The 16793-nt window shown below is 39.9% G+C and overlaps 1 protein-coding gene across 1 annotated transcript; it reads right to left on the bottom strand.

Annotated features, from left to right (window-relative positions):
* Window positions 1-511: 511 nt before the first annotated feature.
* On the bottom strand, window positions 512-3091 carry LOC147419083 (uncharacterized). Its single transcript, XM_086505778.1, has 3 exons — window positions 2320-3091; window positions 787-839; window positions 512-586 (listed from the first exon to the last, which is right to left on the bottom strand). Exons 1-3 carry the CDS (start codon window positions 3089-3091, stop codon window positions 512-514), a joined length of 900 nt encoding a protein of 299 aa, XP_086361904.1.
* Between the last annotated feature and the right edge of the window lie 13702 nt (window positions 3092-16793).

Here is a 16793-nt window from a genome sequence, read left to right as displayed (position 1 = left end):
TTAGACCGCCACCCTGCCATGTTGACCTACTGTACTGCTTGCCTCGCTGTTTCTGTTGTAGCCCATGACCACAATTTGCCAATGCTCTTTGTTCCAGTATCAACCATCGACTCCATATTTTAAACACCTGTTTTGCACGATCATTGCAGCTCCACAAATGCCCTTGCACCTTACCCCCTATTGTGCTATGGACTAGGCCAACCTCGCCATGTCGTAGCCCCTCAATATTTGCAACCACTGAAATCCATCCCACCACATTGGCAACCTGCAGAAGGTAGCTCACCTTGCACCCAATCGGGTACCACAATCTTTGTCATAGCCACGACGTCCATCTTCCTTCACACCGTAACCGTCCCCACAATATTATGGGCTACAAGTCTTGCCCCTTAGGCTTTCCTGCCTCGCCATTAGACTTGCATCAAGCATGAAGCCTCACCATCCCCTTCTCCTCTCTCTCTCTCCCATACAACACCCCCACTAGCTAATGTCCTTGATCATGGCTTGGCTCCAATCATGCATCATCACACCCCAATTTTCCATGTTCTTCCTCATGCATTTCAGCTCCACCATGCCCATCATTTTCATCCTAGCCAGCCCAGGCTCAGCAAACCAAGAAACACAGGCAAGGTTGGGTGGCTTGGATGGTACCAAAGTTGCAGGTGTTGTTGGTTTTGGCACCAGGGAACACAAGGGGACAATCTGAGTGGCGAGGTGAACACAGGGCATGTTGGCTTACGCAGTGAAGGTGGGGGATCGTTGGTCATGGAGGGTGCTTTTGATGTATACGTTCAAGATCTCATTCACGATAGAAATCTCTGCCTTGCTTTTACCAAGGATTCCTATTCCATCCAAAAAATGAGATAAATGGCCACTACTTTCATACACCAAGCAAAAAATAAATAATTTCAAAAAATATAAAATCTAATTTTAAAATAACTTTCCCTTTTTCCTAAAGAAAAAGGGAACTAATGAAAAAGGGAAGGCATCACTCATGCCTTCCCCTTTGGGGTAGGCCAAAAGATATACTCTTATTACAAGCTACTAACGAGTAAGTAAGGTGGTACCCCGTTTTCATTAAGGGGAATATTGAAAGATCCCTTGGGCTTGAGAGAAAGGGAACAAGGTGAAGGATCACGGAGGCCTGCCAATCGAAGGATTTGTGGAGGTGATTTTAGGATGTAGGAGGAGGGGAGGATTGGAATGTGTTTTTGGAGTTTAGTGGGAGTAGTAAGTAAATAATGGAGTGGTCTGACCAGAACGAAAAGTTAGTGCATGTTGTTATGTTAGCGAAGGAATTTGTAGTCCAAATGTGATCCAAAGTTGAATCGTAGATTGTTGTGTTTTGGGTTATATGTTGTGTCATGTTGTGTGTGGAGAGAAGGTTAGAAAGTGCAAGGTATTCAGGTGTTTGGTATTTAGCATTGATGTTGAAGTCACCGAGTAAAATGGTAGGGGTGTGTTGGAGGTGAGGTGTGAGTAGTGTGGTCAATGTTTGCAGGAGCAAAGGAAGTGGAGTTGAGGGTCTGTGGTATAATGTTATCAGGGTTATTGGTGGATTATGTGGCGTGTTGAGGAGTGTTGTAATACATTCTATTTCGTTCGTGGAAATGATGTTGTGGTGTTGTAGATGTATGTTTTTGTTTGATGTGAAGAGGGATACTCCCATGGGGCCAGTTGTTTGAGTGTGTGTGTGTGTGTAACTGTTTATGGCCACTGTTTTGGGATGTCGTAGTTTTGTTTCTTGGAGACAAAGAATGTGGGAGGCCATTAAGCTATTATCATGAATAAGGTTGTTGTAGTGTTTCTTTAGGGACACAATGTTAAGAGATTGTATTATCAAGTGACTGCTGGGCAAAGAGTGGAGGTTAAGCTGTGTAGGTTGCCAAGTGGCATGTGTTTTGAGGCGGTGTAACTCAGTTAGAACTGTTTGGTCTACTTTAATATGGTTGGAAGTTAATTTTGCTAAGAGGTAAAGGTTGTTGGGATCCCTTACGTGGGAGAGGGCAATGTACACAAGGCCGTGACATCGAATGCTGGTTGGATCGAAAGCCAAGGTGTCTAGCGTCAAGCCTTGTGCACGGTGTATGGTTCTAGCAGCTGCAGGTTGAATTGGGAATTGTGTTCTTGTAATAGTGTTCAGGAAGTTCTTTCCTATTTGAAACTCACGTGTTATTTTTTGGATTGGTGTCCATTGCCTATCTATTGATGCAATGTATAGTTGCTGGTTTTCATACCTAGTTTTTTGGCCTACTTTAGTGGTTTGAAAGTGAATCCAGATGGTTTGTGTCGTGGAGGTTTGTGTTATTGCTTTGAATATACCGTCAGCTCGATTGACTAGGCCATCTAGAATGTCAATATTTCCTGCACAAAGTTCTACAATTAGGCCTGGTTTCAAGTGAAGTTTTGTGTGAAGACCTGGTGTCAATTTTGAATCTATTGGTATTTGAATAATTTTGCTGCAATTTTTGGCCCTTGTGTCTTGTGCTTCAATAAATAGTGGTGTCCCTATGGTAGTGTTGAAAATATGTTGGTTGTGTAGGTCTTTATCTTTGTTTGCATAGTAAAGGTGGGAGACGATGGCTGGATGAGGTACTGCGCGCATGTAATGTGTATTGAGGTACAAAATGTCTTCGTTAGTGTGCTTTGAAACGCGTATCCTGTTGAGTATGTCGATGAATGTCTTGTTAGTTTGTCTCATGGTGCTTGTTAACTCATAAGACTTTATGTGGTCATGCCAGAAAGAGGGTGAGATAGCTTCGAGCAACTGATGTTTTCTGGAGAAAATCCAAGAGTCGCGCACAGGACTCGCTTGACAAAGATCGCCACATAAGACAATGTCAACACCACCAAATGGAAGGTCGTAGTTGTTTTTTATTGCACGCAGATGAGAGTCTGCCATAGCGAAGACGCTGGTTCCAATCAAGGAGACTTCATCGAAAACGGCTAGCTGCAGGTCACGATAAAGCAGTCGCAGCTCATTCAGTTTCTCAGGTGATAGGAAAGTGTTAGATGATGTGAGCAGTGGCAAGTGGAGGGCTGAGTGGATAGTGGTTTCACCAATGTTAAAGGCAGCCTTGCCCGTGTATGCCATTAGCAAAGCTTTTGTCGTTGTTGGGCTGGAATGTGATCTATGGTTGTATAAACGTAGAAGTCATTGGATAATCAAAAGGAGGGTGAAAGTTTTTCCTGTGCCTGCACCTCCAGTCAGGAAAATATGGATTGGTTCTGTAGGAAATGTACGTTTCCTTAGCATAATATCATCGAATATTAGCCTTTGTTGTGTGTTAAGTAGTAGAATGCTCTTGTAATATATATCGTTTGGCTACAGTAGTATTTTTATGGTTGGTATAGTGTGTGTATGCAGCTGGTGGTGTTGGATATTTAGGTCTTCTGTGATGTCAACACGAATATGGGAGGAAATATTAGATAGTGTTGTAGATATCGACGGTGAATTGGTGGCTAGTGAGTTGGTGTTAAGGTTCTCCTTTAGTATTGTGGTTTTGTTATATTTGGATTCATTTGTATCGATGGTAGGTTTATTTTGACTGTATACATCTTTCCATGTGAGTCCATCTGTTAGATGTTGAGTTTCATTATTTATCCATGGTAGAAATAAAAGATATTGTTCTCTATAATAATTATCTGGATTTTTTGTGGCATTATATTTGACATATCGTATAATCTTTGGTTTGGTACGTTTTTTGTATGTGTTGCTTGTTGTATTGTATGTCGAGGCAAATTCTGCCAATGATACGGCATTGAGCTGGGCAGGACGTGTACAGTATTTGTCTATGCTTGTCTCATAAAAGATTTTTGTGCCGGTCGGGTCTATGTTTTGTAGGAGGTGTTTTCGTTTGAGAAGCATTGTTCTCTCGTCGGGAGGGTTTGTGTTTATGAACATAAATTCTCGGATTGCGCTATAGAGAGGTAGGGAAAGTGCAATATATACTGCTTGTTGTGAGCTTATTTGCTGTGTGTTTAGTATTGTGTTTCCTATTTTTCGAAGTCTATCGTATGTAGTTGCATTGTTTTCAATGCAAGAGTCAAATTGTTCTTTGATTGCTTTGATGAGTGTGTTATCAAATTTTGTTATGTATGAGGTGCAATAGGTAGCTGCTCCGTGTGCATTTAAAATGTATTGTATATCTGAATTCGCATCCCATAGCTTTGAAATGGTTGGGTTGAAGTTATTTCTGTAGATATCTTTGATATTTCTTTTCAACAGAAGTGTTGGGCATGAGATTCTGGATGATATAGCTTCGATGTAATCGTCAAATCGAAGGTCCATAGATAGGAGCCACTGTTCGAATGTAATATTCACTTTATAATCTAGTAGTAGCAGATTAATCTTTGATTTGTTTGTGTTTCTTTCTTTTGTATTGCATATTGTTATCTGGAGAATGGTAGGGTTCTAAAATCATAGTAAAAGGCATTGGGTAGCGAGGAAAGTCAAAGCGGCATCCCTTGTGTTTTCTGAAGCAAGTCTTCCTATGCTTGTGTGTTTGAATTTCTTGTAAATCTACAGGAAGGAGAATGGAGTCAGTTGTTATGTACTTATCAATGAAATCCACAGCATCTTCGTTGGGATCTTTCCCATATATGGGAGCATTTTCTATCCATAGGAGCCCATGATCATGCTGGCTACCTCGGCTCTGAAACTCAGTTACAAAAAAGTAATCTTTGAGTTTTCCCATATCCTTGGTTAGCAATTTCTTCATCCCGTTAAATCGGTTCAAGTAAAAGCGGGCTGTTGTTACAGGGTTGGCTCGGACCAAATCTCGTATGTATGATGCTTCTGTCTGTGTGCTTGCACGCGTGATGGGGTTGAGCTTAGCAAGTGTTGTAATCAGGGGCTTCCAACGTTTCTCAGCGGCAGAAAATGTGATGAAGAATGTTGGTGGTCCAAGTTGTCTAATCATAGCAAAGGCGTTTTTTTTTAATTTCTCTTTGTAGTCAGGTGATGTTCGCAATGCCTCGAAGTCACGATATCCAAGTTGGGAAGACAAGACCTTCTCAATGTTAGTATCTCCAACAACCTGTGCGGCCACTAGTGTATTTTGGTTTAGCTTGCCTTTGCACATACGTATCCAAATGGATCCCAAGATTTTTTGAGTCATGACTTTGACTGTTTTGAAAAAAAGATTCTCTAAATTTAGTGAGAACCTTCTATCACTATTCATAAACTCCCATTGGGCCACGTGTTGGTATTTATGCTTAGCAAGTGTATGGTATTTACGGGGCTCACCATAGAAAATAGTAGGGAAACTAAGTTCTTCACAATATTCATCTTTGAAAATACTCAAAGGATTATTTCCCTCGGCAGGAGCTACAAAGAATATTTTGTCGTTGTGATCACTACTTGTTGTGATGATTCAATTCCATGGAGCATGACATCTGTAGCTAGATCATCTTCTTCTGATGGTTGATTGTCGTCGGCAAAATCATCAGGAAAAGGACAATGGAGACTATAGAAATGGCTTACCCATTCGTTGTTCAGAGTAATATTTTCGTTCTTGTATAAAGATGTTTGCAATAGTTGAGCAGTGGCTTTCATTGTAAGCAATGGTTGAACAACGCTGGAAAGGTAGCAATGATTGTACTGTAGACGATTCTTAATGCCCACTATTATCCAGGCTTCATCATGAATAAACCTTGGCAATATTTGTTGTGTTTTCCCCAAGGATGCCAAAACATTAACAACGCTACCTCGCAAGCCAAATTGACCATCGTATGTAAGCTCCCTAATTTTGGTGAAAGGTAGTCTAGGACTTACAAGGCGGCTTTCTAAATGATTTAGCTTCTCTACTGTAGCCAAGGGGAGGTTAAATCCTATGGAATTCAATTGGGTGAGTAGTGCACAATGTTCTTGCCTTCTACGACCGCATGAAGTACAAAGATAGTTTTCGTGTATCTCATTGTTTCTAGACCTCCCAAGTGCCGACTTACGCCCTTTTAGAGCTAACTGGGAAAAAAACATTAAACGTCCACATTTATAACATTGATATATAGGAACATCGTTTGCTGTTTTTGTGTACTGTTGTAAAGCTTTTTCTGATGGTGAGGCTTGTTGAATGTTTATGTTGGACGGAGTTGTGGGGTGTAATTTTTTTTTAAGTTTTTTAATTTTTGATGTTATTGCACCTATTTCTCATATGGTTCCATCACCTAAGCAAGAAAATTGTCTCGCGATGGAGATAGGGAGTTCATTTGGTTGTTGGAGAATCAAAGCTGTCAACGACTCTGTCTCGTTTTAGTCCCAGGTATGAGGCTTGCGTTTGTGTGAGGGTTGGTTGCCCCCCAAGCAAAAAAATAGGTTGCCACTTCTTTCAACAATGATGATTTTCTAAAATGTCGCTGGATCGATTCCACTATTGAATGTTGTGTTTTTGACTGAAGTTATTGGTGCACCGTAAATATAAACATCACATGCAATACTAAATCTAAAAGAGAACACATGGATAATATCAAGCGCAATACTAATAGATGATGTGTGGCTATTTAATACTTGGGTCAAAATGGAGGAATCGTGTCTACTGGAAGTCAAATGCGCTAGAGAAAGTGTGATCATTGGTGTTTCATCCAATGATACTCTTACTGCCTCTATCATGATGTTGATGATTTTTTTCAATGACCAGCGTGACTTTATTATTTTATTGAGCACGAGGAAAACATTATTATTCCATGGGTGATCAGCAAGGAAAGCACTATCAATATTATTTTGAATGAGTTGTTCAAAAGATACATTATGGTTGGTTGACGAAGCCATGTATGTGCAGTTTTTCCTCCCCTTACGGTATGGGGTGGAAGGAAGATAAGTAAATGAAACACGTGCACACTGAGAGAGAGAGAGAGAGAGAGAGAGAGAGAGAGAGAGAGAGAGAGAGAGAGAGAGAGAGAAAGAGAAAGAGGCAGAAAGAGATAGAGATGGAAATCTACAAGATGAGCAATGGATGAAAGCAATATAATATAAAGAGTGTTCTTTGGTGTGGAGGTGATGGAGCTTCAATGTCGTAGAGGAGCACTACTTTGTCTCTTCGACAAAAAATGTGATGAGGCCTAATTTGTTGACAGTGAATTTGCCAATATGAACAAGGAGGCTAGTAGCCCACGTGCATCTGGCACATCATAAGCATATAAGTCAATAAAGTTTGTCAAGGTGCAAAACTTTGTCGACTATGTCGCCCGCTAAGAAAATATCAGTTGCGGAAGCTTTGTTGGCCAAAATCTTTCCTTCAAGCTTGGGCACCAAAATAATAGTTGTAGATTTTGAGCAAATAGAGCAAAAGTCCACCTCTTGTTGGTGGTGAATCTTAGTAGATTTGCATTGACCGCAAGAACATTCCACCAAAATTGAGTTCACATTCACAAAGTGCAATGTGTTAGTTCTCTATGTATAGGCACCTGATGAGTTAGAGCGTTCTTGAGTTATTGTGGTGAAAACGGAAAAGCAAGATCAATACTTAGTTCTTGATTGTGAGCAACATCAAGTATATGGGCCTTATATGCTTCCTCCAAACGGTGCTTGAGATGAGGATTTTTGACATGTGCTAGGATAGCAATATCCAAGGCTGAGAGTGTATTGCTTCGACTTGTGAAGGAACTTATGTTTCGTGCGACAAACGTAGGATACGCATCGGTCTCCAGAGCACGAAAAATAGCGTGGCAATCGTCTTTACGTGCATTCACGAAGGTAAGTATTGCCGACTATGTTACCCACTAAGAAAAAATCAATTGGGGAAGCTTTGTTGGCCAAAATCTTCCCTTCAAGCTGGGGCACCAAAACAATAGTTGTAGATTTTGAGCAAATAGAGCAAAAGTCCACCTCTTGTTGGTGTTGAATCTTAGTAGATTTGCATTGATCGCAAGAACGTTCCACAAAAATTGAGTTCACATTCACAAAGTGCAGTGTGCCAGTTACCTATATGTATAAGCACCTTATGAGTTAGAGCTTTCTTGAGTTATTGCGGTGAAAAAGAAAAAGCAAGATCAATACTTACTTCTTGATTGTGAGGAACATCAAGAATATGGGCCTTATATCCTTCCTCCAAACGGTGCTTGAGACGAGAACTTTTGACGTGTACTAGGATAGTAATATCTAAGACTAAGAGTGTATTGCTTCGACTTGTGAAAGAACCTATGTTTCGTGCAACAAAGATAGCATGCACATCGGTGTACAGAGCACGAAAAACAGCATGTTAATCGTCTTTACATGCATTCACGAAGCTAGGCTATGATGGCAAGAGAGAGAAAATATTAGAAAGTTGCAAGTCTATAGAAAGGCGAAGATAAGTAAGCCTTACAGTGGTATGGTGCTCAGATGTTGGCCGATTCACAACAACAAGATCACCTCGGGAAAGACTAGCTTTTGAAGTGTTACGATGCCCTATATAACAACAAAAGCTACAGTTGCAAAGTGTGTACGGGTGCCTTGTGCATGCAAGGACTATGCCTCATGCAAAAATTGACGCACTTTGCTCTTTGGGTAGAAACTAAGGCTGACCTCAAAAGGATTTGTTTTCGCTACAACTGTGCAAGCATTGAAAAATAGTACATAAGGAGATGTGCAATCTTCTAACTTATTTTGTCTTAATATTGTGCCGTTTTCAATTTAAAAAGTGACGGTTGAGGGCATGGAAAAAGGAGAAATGTCGCCCCAAAATAGACAAAAGTAGTGTAAAGATTTAAAAAAGCAGCGTAATTTTTTGAAAATTTTTCTTGAAATATTGAGATGGGAATTTACAAGATAAGCATGGATGAAACCGATATAATACAAAGGGTGTTCTTCAGCATGGGGGCGATGGAGTTTCAATGTTGTAGAGGAGCACTACTTTGTCTCTTTGACAAAAGATGTGATGAGGCCTAATTTGTTGACAGTGAATTTCCCAGTGCGAACAAGGGAGGCTAGTAGCTCACGTGCATCTAGCACATCAAAAGCATATAAGTCAACAAAGTTTTTGTCAAGGTGCAATACTTTGTCGACTATGTCACCCGCTAAGGAAACATCAATTGGGGAAGCTTTGTTGGCCAAAATCTTTCCTTCAAGCTTGGGCACCAAAACAATAGTTGTAGATTTTGAGCAAATAGAGCAAAAGTCCACCTCTTGTTGCTGGTGAATCTTAGTAGATTTGCATTGACCGCAAAAACGTTCCACCAAAATTGAGTTCACATTCACAAAATGCAGTGTACCAGTTACCTATGTATAGACGCATGACAAGTTAGAGCTTTGTTGAGTTATTGCGGTGAAAAAGGAAAAGCAAGATCAATACTTACTTCTTGATTGTGGCCAACATCAAGAATATGAGCCTTATATGCTTCCTCTAAACGATGCTTGAGATGAGGGCTTTTGACGTGTGCTAGGATAGTAATATCCAAGACTGAGAGTGTATTGCTTCGACCTGTGAAGGAACCTATGTTTCGTGCAACAAACATAGGATGCACATCGGTCTCCAAAGCACGAAAAATAGCGTGGTAATCGTCTTTACGTGCATTCACGAAGCTAAGCTACGATGACAAGAGAGGGAAAACATTAGAAAGATGCAAATCTATAGAAGGGCGAAGATAAGCAAGCCTTACAGTGGCACAATCCTTAGGCGCTGGCCCATCTGCAACAATAAGATCACCTTGGGAAAGACCAGCTTTTGAAGTGCTAGCATGGCCCTGTATAACAACAAAAGCTACAGTTCCAAAGTGTGTACGGGTGCCTTGTGCATGTAAGGACTGTGCCTCATCCAGAAATTGACGCACTTTGCTCTCTGGGTAGAAACTAAGGCTAACTTCAAAAGGCTTTGTTTTTTCTACAACCGTGGAAGCATTGAAAAATAGTACATGAGGAGATGTGCAACCATCTGACTTAGTTTTTTTTTTAACAGTTACATTCTCAATGTGGAAAAAGTCTCCTATCGTAAGGGTGTCAATGAATTGCTCAATAAATTGATCGCTAACAGCACAAGTGCTGGTGTCAGTGTTGAGTGGATCAACTAGGTCTACCTTAAGGTAACGCATATACTTAGCGACCTCTGGGCTTTGTTTGTAGGTTCCATATCGATTAAGTATGCACCCCTCACATGCGAAACGAGGGCAAGTTTCAGTGATGTCAACAATGTGCAATAGAGGGATCTTAGTGGGAATATAAGGCACAAGAGAAGATGAACCAACGGGAATTACATTCTCATGGGAACACTCAGTACCAATATGTGCTTCTAGCTTGGCACCCTCTGGAACGCTCTCTTTTTTTGAAATTACAAGTGGTGGTCCCCCTAATAAAGGTTTGGCTGCCACAACAAAAAACAAAACTCGTAAGGGTTGGATACAAGAATACAATATCTTTGTGGTGCAAGCAAGTCTTACTTAGTTCCGTTGTCGCCTCACACATCTTGGAAAGTGTACGTGTTATTGCCCCACTTTATTCCACACGCTTGAGGGATTTGGGCCCAACGCCAAGAAAAGAAGAAACATCAACCTTAGGTAGGCTCGAAGCGCTCCTTGTGCGGAGTGGAGACACACGATCAAGAACGAGGCCACTATCGGGTCCCAAAAAAGATGCAGCTGTATCACGATGCACTATCTTGTGTAACTCTGTAAAAACAAAAAGGAAAGTCACATTATTCCCAAGCACATATCAACCATTTTCTATAAGTTAGCAAGCTATTGAGTCACCATTTTCAAACTCCATCGAGCGAACATCACTAGATTCATCGCACATGGGTTCAACGTTGTCATCGTAGCCATCGTAATGTCCATCGAGTGGATTTCGTGAGGAAGACGAGGCAACCATATTAAGAGAGGATGGTAAATAATGTTCACACAATTATTACTTGCTGTGTTCAAAAGAAGCAAAGGGTAAAGCACTTGCTTTAGCTAAAGAATGAATAAGTTCATACAAATAATACTTCACACAGTCACAAGCATCTTAGGATAAGTAATGGAGAGGAATGTTTTTGAACTGATTTTTGAAGCAGCAAGTCCACTTATATACTACAAGCTCCCTTGCCTTTCTCAATTGTTCACTATATCTTAAAGCTAACCTACTATCGCATCTATCAAATGGATTTGACACATTTAGACACATGCAACAGGTGACATCAAATTCAAAGGGATTAATGAACTAGTGGACAAGTGTGTGTTGGTGGTCTAGCGTTCCCACCACACTCATGTGTTGAACACCATAGAAATAACGAATGAACGAGCCTAAAATTTTCCCTCAAGAAACTCAGCGAAAAGAAATTTGCATGCTCGAGAAAATGATTTTTCTTGAGCACTTGGTGGGAAAAAGATTTTCAAAAACCAGTACTCGTCGTAAATTGTGTCTCACCTTAATAGTGTGTTGGTTTCAATTTCGAAAATGCTGCTCGAGGGCACGATAGTATTTGGGAAAAGGGAATAAGTTGCCCTAGAATAGACAAAAAATAGTGTTGAAATTTTATAAAGTAGCCTAATTTTTTGAAATTCCTCTCTAGAGTTCGGGGAAAATGTGTGTCGTCTTAATATCGTGTCATTTCCAATTTTAAAACTACCGATTGAGGGCATAGGAAAAGGCGAAGTGCTGTCCCTAGTGTTAAAATATTAAAAAATTTTGAAATTCCTCTCTAGTGGGGGAAAATGTGTCTCGTCTTAATATCGTGCTGTTTTCAATTTTAAAAGTGCGATTGAGGGCATGGAAAAAGCAGGAATGCCGCCCCAAAATAGACAAAAATAGTGTAAAAGTTTTAAAAAATAGCCTAATTTTTTGAAGTTTTCTCTTGAAATATTTTCGTACCATAGCCTCAACCTTGCCGAGTAGTATTCGGGGAAAATGTGCCTCGGGTTAACACCATACTATTTTGAATGTCAAAAATGCCGAGAAATTTTGAAAACCAAGCTAATTTTTTGATGGGTTTTTAGACTATTTTCCTCTCTTTTAGGGTTGAGAGAAATTGAAAACGGTATAGTATTAGGTCGAGACACATTTCTCCCTAACAAAATTTTTCGAGAGAAAATTTTGGAAAATTAGGTACTATTTTTTGCATTTTTACACTATTTTTCTCTCTTTCAAGGTTGACAACATTTTCAAAATAAAAAACGGCATTGTATTCAGTTGAGACACATTTCCTTGTAACACTGCTTGCAGCGAAACACTTTCTCTCTTTTGAGGTTGACAGCATTTTCGAGACCAAAAACGGCATGCAGTGTTCGGGAAAAAACATTTCCCCAAACATGCAAAATCCGTTTCCTTATTTTTGCCAAGAGGAAAATTTAGAAAAGTAGCTGACTTTTTTAGGTTTTTACACTATTTTTCTCTATTTTGGGACGGAATTTCTCCTGTTCGCCTTGCGCTCAACCAGCATTTTGGAAATTGTAGACGGCATAGTATTCAGCTGAGACACATTTTTCCCTAACACTACCTGCAGTGAGAAATCGGAAACGGCATGCAATGTTTAGGAAAAAACATTTTCTCAAACATGCAAAATGTTTTTCCTTATTTTTGCCAAGAGGAAAATTTAGAAAATTAGGTTACTTTTTTAGCTTTTTACACTATTTTTCTCTATTTTGGGGCGGAATTTCTCCTTTTTCCCTAGCGCTCAATCGGCATTTTGGAAATTGAAGGCGGCACGATATTAAGCTGAGACACATTTTCCCGGAACAGTGACGGCATGGTATTAACTTGAGAGAAAGGAGATCATGCTTGTTATTTTTTAATATTAGGGATGATGGCCACGTAATAGATTTCATCTTTTCTCTACTTGACCATGAGCCACTGACACAAACAGTCCTTTGAGGACTAAGGCTTAAATAGGCTAGAAGTGCATTTTACAAAGACTCTCTCTCTTTTCAGGTTGACAGCGACGGCATGGTACACCCTACAGAAGGAAAGGAAATTAGTAACCAAGATACACTCAAATATCCCCCCTTCCACGTCAGCACCGTGTAGAGAGCTAATTCTTGGCGGCTTGCAGAATCCCTTCTTCATGCCACTTCCTCACTGCGACCCCTCGACTGCACCGCCCTACGTCACATGCTACTCTCATCCCTTGCCTCGTGCTCCTCTCACTGCATATGCACGCGAAGCAGTGCCTTGAAGCGCGACATTGGCTTTAAATGCAGTCGCTTACAGCGCTAGTACAAACTGTCGCAGTCGCTGCAGAGTTCTCCACCATAACCAATGTTTATAGCACGTGCTATTGCAGGCAACCTCACTTTGTAGGTTCCGGGTCCTTCAAGGCGCAGCAGCCGTCCAAAATCCGGGCCTCGGGAATTCATCCACAGCGACCTCCTCGCACGTCTTCTCCCAAAAGCCTAAAAGAAATACTGGCCGTCCACTTGGACGCCATCCTTTGAAGAACGCCTAAGCTGACCCAATGCTAGGGCCTTTCTTTAGCAGGCCAAAAATGAAAGGGTAACTTTTTCTTCAAATTCAAAATCAAGAGTTTGATAAGTTAACTTGATGGGGCGGATTTTGAACCAAAAGTTTTTAAGGGGAGTGCTGGAGATTTATGCAAGCAACCACAAGGCAAGCAAGGGGAAGGGCATGGAAGCTAAGGTGAGAAGACAGTTGTGGCACAAGGAATGGAGGGAGAAGTGTTCCACGGGCCAAGATTTACTATCAGTTTTGATTTTTTTTTTTAATATGGTGGCATTTGCATGCATGACACGGAGTTGCCTACGGTACATTGCCTTTGGGAATATATATGTTGCGAGGGGATAATGGAATCTCGTTGTAATGAAATTGTCGAGATCGAATCTAGAGAAATGCTCTCTTACAAATGGAGAAAGGAAGAGAAATTCTATGTGGAAAAGGAAAATGTGAGAAAAAAGAAGACGAAGAAGAGCAATGCTAGAAAACAAGTGATAAAATCACAAGGCCTGCCAGGTATGATAAAAATTTCTTTTTGACATGCAATTTTTTAAGCCCCCTTTCATATGCTTTGTGTAATGCAATCAACTTATATAGTTTGCCATATATAACATTAACTTAAAGATATAAATACAAAAAATGACAGGCAATTTTGAGATTGTTTTGATAGGCAAAATAGCCCTTGACAAAAAAAATAGGCGTCAATTTTAGGCTCTGATCTGAGGCTAGATCCCACTTTAAAATCACGACATCTCTAAGCTTTTAAAAAAAAAACATAAACACATAGAATTGAATGAAAAAAGCACCCTTAAGCTCTACACCCTAAGCTTTAGATCCCTATGCTCTACATCCCACTTTAAAAATTCTACATTTTTAAGCTCTAGAGTCCCTTTTACAAATTTAAAATTGTAGATCTCTAAGTTGTAAATCCTGCTTTAAAGTTCTAAATCCTAAAACTTTAGCGTCTCGGGATGACTCTCCCTCTACTTGTGGATCCATGTAACATTTTCACTTTCTTTAATTCAAAGTTTTACATTCTAATAAAAAAAACTCTAGGTCCTCATTGGATCATTGGAGACATTACTTTAAAAGTTCTACGTCTTTAAGTTCTAAACTTAGCTTTAAAATCTTTAAAAATAAAAATAAAAAATCTTTAAAGGTTAAAATCCTAAATGATAAATTCTTTTCATAAAGTTTTAAGTAACAAAAATGACAACTTTAGTCTATTACCTCAAGTTTAAAGGGGTGAATCAAATTCTCAAAATGAAAAGGTGGATAAAAGAACTTCTCAAATTTCAAAATGAAAAGGTGACTCTTGGGATTTGTGGAGCCTCTAAGGCTTTATCATTTAAGATGTAAGGCTCTCAACTTTTCATGCTTCCAAAGGCAAAGGCATTGGACAACCCAAAATCTTTTCCTTGATATATTAGAGTTCATTTCATATTTCAAAACTCCAGACATGTCCATCATTAGATTTACACTATTCATTTCAATGAGTTCCTACTATTTTATTTCAACCAATGAACATTTTTGACCTATCAAAAAATGCTTAAAAATATAAATCAACCTTTTTCCTATTTTAGTCAACAAAAAGAGAAGGCAACGCTATAGCCTTGCCCTTTGGGCAAGCCAAAAAAGCTTTTGCCTTAAAAAAAGATGGGTCCATCAATTGGTTGAAACTATAGCCTAAAATCTTGATTAGATTGACTTATGCATTAAGGAAACCAGGAAACTTACACGAGAGAGAGAGAGAGAGAGAGAGAGAGAGAGAGAGAGAGGTCATGGACAACGGACCTAGCAACATGGAGAGAGAAAGAGGGCAGTGGTCGTAGCCCATGGATGGGCTTATATGGAGAGAGAGAGAGAGAGAGAGAGAGAGAGAGAGAGAAGTTGCCCGCAGCATCTCTATTGGTAGCAAGTCGCTGCAGTAGGATCACGCAGACGATGAGTCTCTGTGCTTGAGCAGCTGACGAGAAGGGGGGGAAATTGTGCGCCTCTTGCCGCACAATTTCTCCACCACAAAAACAATGGGCACCCTCCAGCATTCGTGGTGCCGCATATTCCCTTACACAGTGTTTGTTTTTTTTATCATCAAACTTTTTACTTCGTTAGCATAGGAGGCATTTTCCTATCCCTGGCCACTCGTTAACCCATGTGGCTCCTCTTATTTTTCAAAAAACCCAGCGATGAAAAGCTATAGAAAAAACTACACTGTCAAAAGCTACCAAGTGAAAAAATTAAAAAAGCATTCCTATCTCTGACCTCTCGTTAACCCACGTGGCTCCTCTTTTTTTTTTTTTAACCCAGCGATGAAAATCTCAAAAAAAAACTACGCTATCAAAAGCTACCAAGTGAATAAATTAAAAAAAGCATTCCTATCCTTGGCCTCACGTTAACCCACGTGGCCCCTGTTATTTTTAAAAAAATTCAGCGATGAAAAGCTCTAAAAAAAACCTACGCTGTCAAAAGATACCAAGTGAATAAAATAAAAAAAGCATTCCTATCCCTGGCCTCTCGTTAACCCACGTGGCCCCTCTTATTTTTCAAAAAGCCCAGCGATGAAAAGCTCTAAAAAAAACTACTCTATCAAAAGCTACCAAGTGAATAAAATAAAAAAAGCATTCCTATCCCTGGCCTCTCATTAACCCACGTGGCCCCTCTTATTTTAAAAAGAGACCAACGATGAAAAGCTCTTAAAAAAACTACGCTATCAAAAACTACCAAGTGAATAAAATTAAAAAAAGCATTCCTATCCTTGGCCTCTCGTTAACCCACGTGGCCCCTCTTATTTTAAAAAAAGCCCAGCGATGAGAAGCTCTTAAAAAAAACTACGTTGTCAAAAGCTACCAAGTGAATAAAATAAACAAGGTGAGGGATCACGAGGGCCTTCCAATGGAAGGATTTGTGGAGGTGCTTTTAGGAAGTAGGAAGAGGGGAGCATTGGAATGTGTTTTTGGAGTCTAGTGGGAGCAATAATGCATGGAGATGGTAATGAAAATGTATGTACTGCAATCATGCATGGTAATGGAACAATAAAAGGATGAAGAATGATTTTGATGCTAAGCACATTTGGTGAGATAAAAATTTAAATGATGCAATTGTATGTCAACTCCCCATTACTAGTATCAATATGTAAATGCGTGTATCAATGCACAAGGCAACAGCAACAGCAATTATATCACCGAAATCAGCTTCTCAAAACCGTCACACAACCTGGTGCATACGAACTTTGGGCTTTTCCATTGAAAGAGGAGTGCTCAGGTTATCACTTTCCAGATTGAAGATGCCACTCCCACACATCTCTTTTTCCTTCCGCACAGAGTTAGGCTTCCTACACAACAAATTGAAACATTCTGTTAGTGGCAATGGCATAATCACATTTCCAGAACGATCAAGATTATTAAGTGGCGTGCAATCTTCTTTCAACGTGAGATTTCTGCAAAGATTGTAGCTGAAAAGTTGC

This window comes from Adiantum capillus-veneris, chromosome 29 (genome assembly GCF_014529385.1).
Source record: "Adiantum capillus-veneris isolate H3 chromosome 29, ASM1452938v2, whole genome shotgun sequence".
In the NCBI taxonomy this organism is placed as follows: Eukaryota; Viridiplantae; Streptophyta; class Polypodiopsida; order Polypodiales; family Pteridaceae; genus Adiantum; species Adiantum capillus-veneris.
Note: the sequence above shows the minus strand (reverse complement) of the source record. Positions and strands in the feature narration are given on the sequence as shown.

Coding starts and splice junctions, on each gene's coding strand:
- LOC147419083 (XM_086505778.1), bottom strand. CDS start 3,091: ATGGCATACACGGGCAAGGCTGCCTTTAACATTGGTGAAACCACTATC. Junction 840..2,319: donor CCTAGTCAATCGAGCTGACG/GTATATTCAAAG, acceptor TGGATGGAATAG/GAATCCTTGGTAAAAGCAAG. Junction 587..786: donor TCGTGAATGAGATCTTGAAC/GTATACATCAAA, acceptor TGGGCTGGCTAG/GATGAAAATGATGGGCATGG.